This window comes from Nicotiana sylvestris, chromosome 7 (assembly GCF_000393655.2).
Source record: "Nicotiana sylvestris chromosome 7, ASM39365v2, whole genome shotgun sequence".
NCBI lineage: Eukaryota > Viridiplantae > Streptophyta > Magnoliopsida > Solanales > Solanaceae > Nicotiana > Nicotiana sylvestris.
In genome coordinates this window covers 154,030,807-154,037,365 of record NC_091063.1, presented here as the reverse complement: position 1 = coordinate 154,037,365, position 6,559 = coordinate 154,030,807, and the positions used below count along the sequence as shown (strand labels likewise).

The 6,559-nt window shown below is 35.0% G+C and overlaps 1 protein-coding gene across 1 annotated transcript; it reads right to left on the bottom strand.

Moving 5' to 3' along the window:
• Positions 1–4,040: 4,040 nt before the first annotated feature.
• LOC138873979 (uncharacterized) lies at positions 4,041–4,754 on the bottom strand. Its single transcript, XM_070152475.1, has one exon. It carries the CDS (start codon positions 4,752–4,754, stop codon positions 4,041–4,043), a length of 714 nt encoding a protein of 237 aa, XP_070008576.1.
• Between the last annotated feature and the right edge of the window lie 1,805 nt (positions 4,755–6,559).

Sequence of the window (6,559 nt, the reverse complement as noted above, 5' to 3'; positions counted from 1 at the left end):
TCTTTTTTCGACTTTTTGAGCTCCCGAATGTGCTTTGATAAATCAATCTGCAAGCTTAGCAAAAGAATTTATGAAATTTTTAGGTAAAAGAGAATACCATGTTAATGCTCCCTTAGTGAGTGTTTCACCGAATATTTTGATCAGTACTGATTCAATTTCTTGTTTGGTCAAGTCGTTGCCTTTTACGCCTGTTGTGAATTCAGTCATGTGGTCTCGTGGATCAGTTGTTCCATCGTATTTTGGAATATCGGGCATTTTGAATTTCTTTGGAATTGAGATGGGAGAAACACTTGGCTTCCAAGGTTATTGTGAATATTTATCCATATCTATCCCTTTGATTACGGGTGGTACTCCAAGTATTTGCTCTATGTGGTCACTTTGCTCCTTGAGCTATTTCTGCAATGTTAATACTAAATTTTAAATCAGAATTGACTAAGTACCCAGTTCTCCATCTAGTGACTCGCTAGGGATTCCACCACTGCCTGAATTAGCAAGCACAGAATGAGGGCTCTCTAAAGTATTTTTATTTGGAGTTGGTGTTGGTGGTGCAACTGGTAACTGGCTGACAAAGGCCTCAAGAGCTTTATTGACATATTGAGCGATTAGCTTTTACAAAGCTTCTGATAGCTTCATCGTTTTCAAATTGAGCATTTGCATTTGAATGAGATCCATCAGGAGTGCCTTCTCGAGACCGCCGAGGGGAGCTTTGCGGAGAAGGGATCGGGGTGCGATCATCCTGTGGATTCCCCTGGAGTTGATGGTTTCCCTGGTTTCCTTGGGTGTTGTCATTAATGTTTGACATGGTTGATGCAACAAAAAAGGTTAGGCTAAGAAAGAATAGATTATCAGATTCTCAGTAACAGAACCTATTTGTTTAACCAAGAAGTGGAATTTTGGTCAAAGCTTTATTTTAGAAGAACTCGGGTTACTGATAATCAAAAATGAATGATGGAAATTGATTTTGCTAACAATAAGATGAAAAAAAAGAAAACAAGATAAATCAGTATATTTCGATGATATTTCGTGTGTTTACAAATCAATCTTCTCCTTTTTATAGTTATTTCTAAGTTATACGTTTTGCCTTTGTCATAATAATAATTAAAGGCATTTAATGATACGTTACAATGGTAATCATTGTAATTCAACACAGATTCTCTAACATTTTCAGTATTTAATGCTTATTAAATATTATATATGTACTCTCTTGTGCTATCACATTCATTCTCCTTAATTTTTGGATTTAAATAGGTACGAGCGTCGAGTCTTTTGAATATCTGCTCGTGCCTCTGCTTGTGCCTCTGCTCGTATCTATTGTGACTCGTGCCTCTTTGCTAATCATCATTCTTTGACCAACTTTCGTGTCATGACACGTCATCTTTCAATCACTTCAATCTATATAAACTCAAATTTTCCCAATACATTGTACACGGGCTGTAGCCCGGTTACCGTTAGAATTTTTTTTAATTAATTGGACCGTTCCCAACGGTCAAATTGAGAAATGACCGTTGGGGAACGGCCAGATTTTGCAAAAATGGCCATCCCCCCCCCATTTAAAATATAGCCCTCCCACCCCTAATAATTGAAAAATTACATTTTTAACCTTTTAAAATCTATAAATAGCCCCCCTTCTTCTTCATTTTTTTTTCATAATTCACTCTCTTACTACTCTAATTCTCTCTCAATTCTCTCTTGATATTATAGTTCTTAAATTCTCAATTATTTATTATTTCAAGTTTCATCAATTATTTAGTTTAGCCATTACAAAATTATTTTTTTTGGTAATTATCATATTTTATTACCAAGGAACGAAATTACAGAGCAAAAAAACAAACACTAATTCTTGACATCTTCCCAGAATTAGTTTCTCCTATACTTCTATTTTTCTACCTACTAACTATGAGCTAACAATTGCGTTTAAGGGTAGAAATTTAACTCTTCTAATTTTCTTCTCAATCTTGACAATGTATATCCCCTTCCACAAACCATTTGTATAATCTGCTTCATCAGTACTCCTGCTAGTCTCAGTTGAGTTCTGAAAATTCTATAATTCCTCTCCTGCCATACATAATAGACACAGCTTGCTAATGCTATTCTGTAGATCTCTGCATTTGCTGATCTGCCTCGAACGTTGTTGCATGTCCATTCTATTTCTTGACTCCATTCCATCGGTCGTCTGTTAACATTCATCCACTGCAGTAGTTTCTCCCATATTGCTGCTGTGTATGTACACTTGAAAAATAAGTGTTCCATGCTTTCCTCTTCTTCGTTGTACATAGGACATAGTAGATCATTTGTTATTCCCCATCTTTCTAATCTATCTCTTGTAGCCAGTTTTCCCATTATTGCCACATACAAAATAAAAATCCACTTTGGCATACCTCCATTGTTACATATCAGCTTCCTCCAAGGCATCTTCTGGTGATCCTGCTTTAACATCTTGTATATGTAGTTGATGGTTATGTTCTTCTTGTCAAGTATCTCATCCAAGTTTTCCCCAGCATCAGTCATGTATTGTTTTGCCTTCAAGATCTTCTGTACCAACCATAAAGCTTGCTTAGTTTCTATGTGTTTTACAGGCTTTCCTTTTCCATAATAAGTATGAATCCATACTACCCAGAGTTTATCCTTTTTTTGAGCTACGTTCCATAACAGCTTACATATTGCAGCTTTATTCCACAACTCAACATTTAGCAGATTCCAACCCCCACTTGCTTTTGGTTGACATAGTTTATCCCATGCCACTAGAGCTTTTTTTGTCACCTCAACTCTCCCAGACCATAGGAATTTCTTGCATATGGCTTCAATGAGATGAATTACCTTTTTAGGGAATACAAATATTTGAGACCAGTATATTTGGATAGATAGCAGCACACTTTTTATTAACTGTATTCTGCCAGCATATGAGAAAAATTTGGCAGTCCAAGATGTTATTCTATCAAGCATCCCGGCCAACAATGGCTGGAATTGAATAACTGACATCCTTTTTGTGCTCAGTGGGACTCTTAGGTACCTTATAGACAACTCTCCTTTTGAAAACCCCAAATCATCCACGACCTTTTGCTGCATTGTTGGATTTACACCACCAAAATATATGGAACTCTTACTCTTATTTGCAGTTAGACCTGACACCTTTGAGAATTCCATAAAGCAGTTATATAACATGCGGATGGAAACTTCATTACCCCTACAGAATAGCAATAGATCATCAACAAATCTCAGCTGAATAATTTGCAGCTTTTCACATCGTGGATGATAGTTAAAATCTGGCTGGTTCTTCAGTGTTCTGAGTAACCTGCTGAGATAGTCCATAGTTATGACAAACAAATAAGGAAACAATGGATCCCCTTGTCTAAGACCCTTCCTAGCTAGAAAAGGACAACTTGGACTCCCATTAATCAGAATATAATATGAGACAGTAGAGAGACAGTTCATGATCCATTCCATAAATCTGCCAGGGAAGTTCATTGCTATCAATATCTGCTTTAAGAAACCCCATTCCAGAGAATCATATGCCTTTTGCATATCTAGCTTGATCATACACCTTGGAGTAATGCCCTTCCTTCCATAGCCCTTCACCAATTCATGACTTAGGATGATGTTATCAAAGATGACTCTGCCTGGTACAAAGGAAGCCCGACTTATGTCTATGAGATTCTCCATAATCTTTTGCAATATTGTAGTGATCACCTTTGATATTATCTTGTATAAGACAGTACAACAAGATATAGGCTATATTCCTTGATTGAACTAGGATTTTTAAATTTTGGAATCAATGTCACAGCAGTGCAGTTTATAGGCTTGTAGATCTCTCCAGTGTCAAAGAACTGCTTTGTTGCTTTGATTATTTCTTCTCCTACAACTGTCTATGCTTTCTTAAACAAACAAGCATTGAAACCATCATAGCCTGGGGCTTTGTTATCATCTATGTTGTTCACAACATTACATATCTCATCTGTGGTGATTGGTTCTATTAGCTTCAGCTGCTGTTCTCTTGTCAGTATTGCTCCATTCTTCATTATTGTTGGATTAATCACTGGCATTTATTCTGCTGCATCTCCTAGTAACTTCTTGTAGAACCCTACAATTTCTTGTTGCACCTCTTGATCATTCTGTAATAGCTTTCCATACTGATCAACAAGGGATTTGATATGGTTCATAGAAGTCCTATTTTTCAAACATGCATAGAAGTAAGCACTATTTGAGTCCCCCGGTTTCAACCATTTTGATCTAGACTTCTGCCTCATTATGCTCTCATCTATCATTGCCCATTTCTCCAATTTGCCTCTTAGTTCCTTCTCTATATCAGCCAAACCTATTTGATAGTTTGGATCATGCATTTGTTCTTGTGTCTCCTGAAGTTGTCTCCTTATTAATTGAACTGTCTCTCTAACATTTTTAAATTCTACTGTGTGCATCTTCTTCATTTCCTGTTTTACTGCTTTAAGTTTCTGCCACACTTTTTCCATTCCTTGCCCTTTTGTAGTTGTATTCCATGCTTGTTCTACCACTGTTAGAAATTCTGGCAGCTCAGCTACATAGTTATAGAATCTATATGGCTTAGGCCCCTCCTTCCTCGCTTCCTCCAAATGAAGGCATATTGGTGTGTGATCAGATATAAATGGTTCCATCACAATTATTTCCATTTGCTTCATTGTTGTCATCCACTCTACATTGACAATGGCTCTATCAATCTTACTCCACACATGATTATTTGTCCATGTGAACTTCCTTCCTATATATTTTAGTTCATTCATGTTATTATTAAGCATTACAAAATTATTATTATCAAATATCAAGTATTCAAGTGAAGTATAGTATCAAGTATTCAAGTATAAAGTATCAACTATCAAGTTTCGGTCTATCAATTGAAGTTTGATTTTTGATATCAAAAATTCAAAATTAGTGCAGCATCCGGAATCCCGGTACACTCGTTTCATCTCTTTCTCTTATTTGGTGTACACTTATTTTATTATTTAGAATTATTAATTTAGTTTCCTAATTTAATTTCTTAATTTAATTTCTTACTTTAATTTACATAATGGATTTATTTAGAGCGGCCAAAGAATCGTGCACTAGTAGAGGTGGTAGTAAGAAAACTTCCAAAAGAACAAGAGGTGGTGGTAAGAAAACTTCCAAACGAACAAGATGTGGTGTTGGTTCTTCTAGTAGCTTTACACATATTTTTGAAAGTTCACCTGAAAATTTAAATGTAGATTATGAGCGAATGCAAGAAATTGTTTGTGTAGATGATGATTTAGATGATATTCAATCACCCGATAATCTTGAAACACCACCACCTACACCTGGGAATGCTAGTCAAACTCAAAATGTTAGGGGTGCAACAATTAGGCCTCCTCTCCCTATTAAGAAGAATCGATAATTAAGAAGTAAGTGTTGGATATTTTTTGAAAGACTAGAAGATCAAAAAAATTATGTAAAATGTAAAATTTGTAGTGAACATTATAAATATAAGCTCGATAAAGGAGGGGGAACAGGTCAACTTCGTAGGCATATGGAAGAGAAACACCCTCTTTATTGGGGAGTAGATGAGTCATCTGGGCAACAAAAACTTAACCCGAGTACTGGGGGGTTATTTGGGAGATACGATATTAAGAAAGATCGGGAAGAATTAGCTAAAATGATGTTTTAGGTTGTTTACCTTTTAGTTTTGCTTCTTCACCATATCTTGTTACTTATATTCAAAGAATTTATAACCCTATGTTTAAAGGTATTCCTAGAAGTACTTGTAGAGCTGATATTTTTATGCTTTTTGGACAATATCAGACATATATACGTTATTTGTTCGCAAGTCTTCCTTGTAAAGTTTCTCTTACTTCTGATATTGGTCGTGCTGTGAATGGAAATGATTATTTGACTGTTACATGCCATTGGATAGATGATAATTTTTGTATGCAAAAACATATTATTATTTTTAAATATGATGAAGATAAAAATCGTACTGGTACATTTATAAGTAATACTATACATGAAGTTGCTATATTTTATAATCTTGCAGAAAAAGTTTTGTGTATGTCATTTGAAAATGCTTCTAACAACAATGTTGCTATTACAATATTAAAATTGCATCTACACCCACCACTTCCTGAAGTATTTCATGTTAGATGTGCATGTCATATTTATAACTTGATTGTGAAGAGTGACCTTGAATTATTTAGAGATGAAATTACTTTAGTTAGGAGAGCTGTTGGTGTAATTCAAGAAAATAATAAAAGTGCTAGATTAAATGCATTTAAGGAAAAATATGTACACTATGGACTAAAACCAAGACTTATGCCTGAAGAAATAGTTACTAGGTAGAATTATGCTTATTAGTTCTTAAGATATTGTTATAAATATAGAATGCCTATAACTGAAGTTGCTAATTCTCATTGTACCGATCCTAACCGTTTGTTAACATCTAAAACTTGTGAAGTCATTTATGATGTTGTACAACTTTTACAAAAATTGTATGTGGCTACACTTGAGTTTTCTGGAACTTATTATCCTACCATTTCAAATGGTTTAGTTCATATTGTTGAAATTTCTCTTTTACTACATA

Excerpts from the sequence above, each read along its gene's own strand:
- LOC138873979 (XM_070152475.1), bottom strand. The coding sequence starts at position 4,754 with ATGAATGAACTAAAATATATAGGAAGGAAGTTCACATGGACAAATAAT.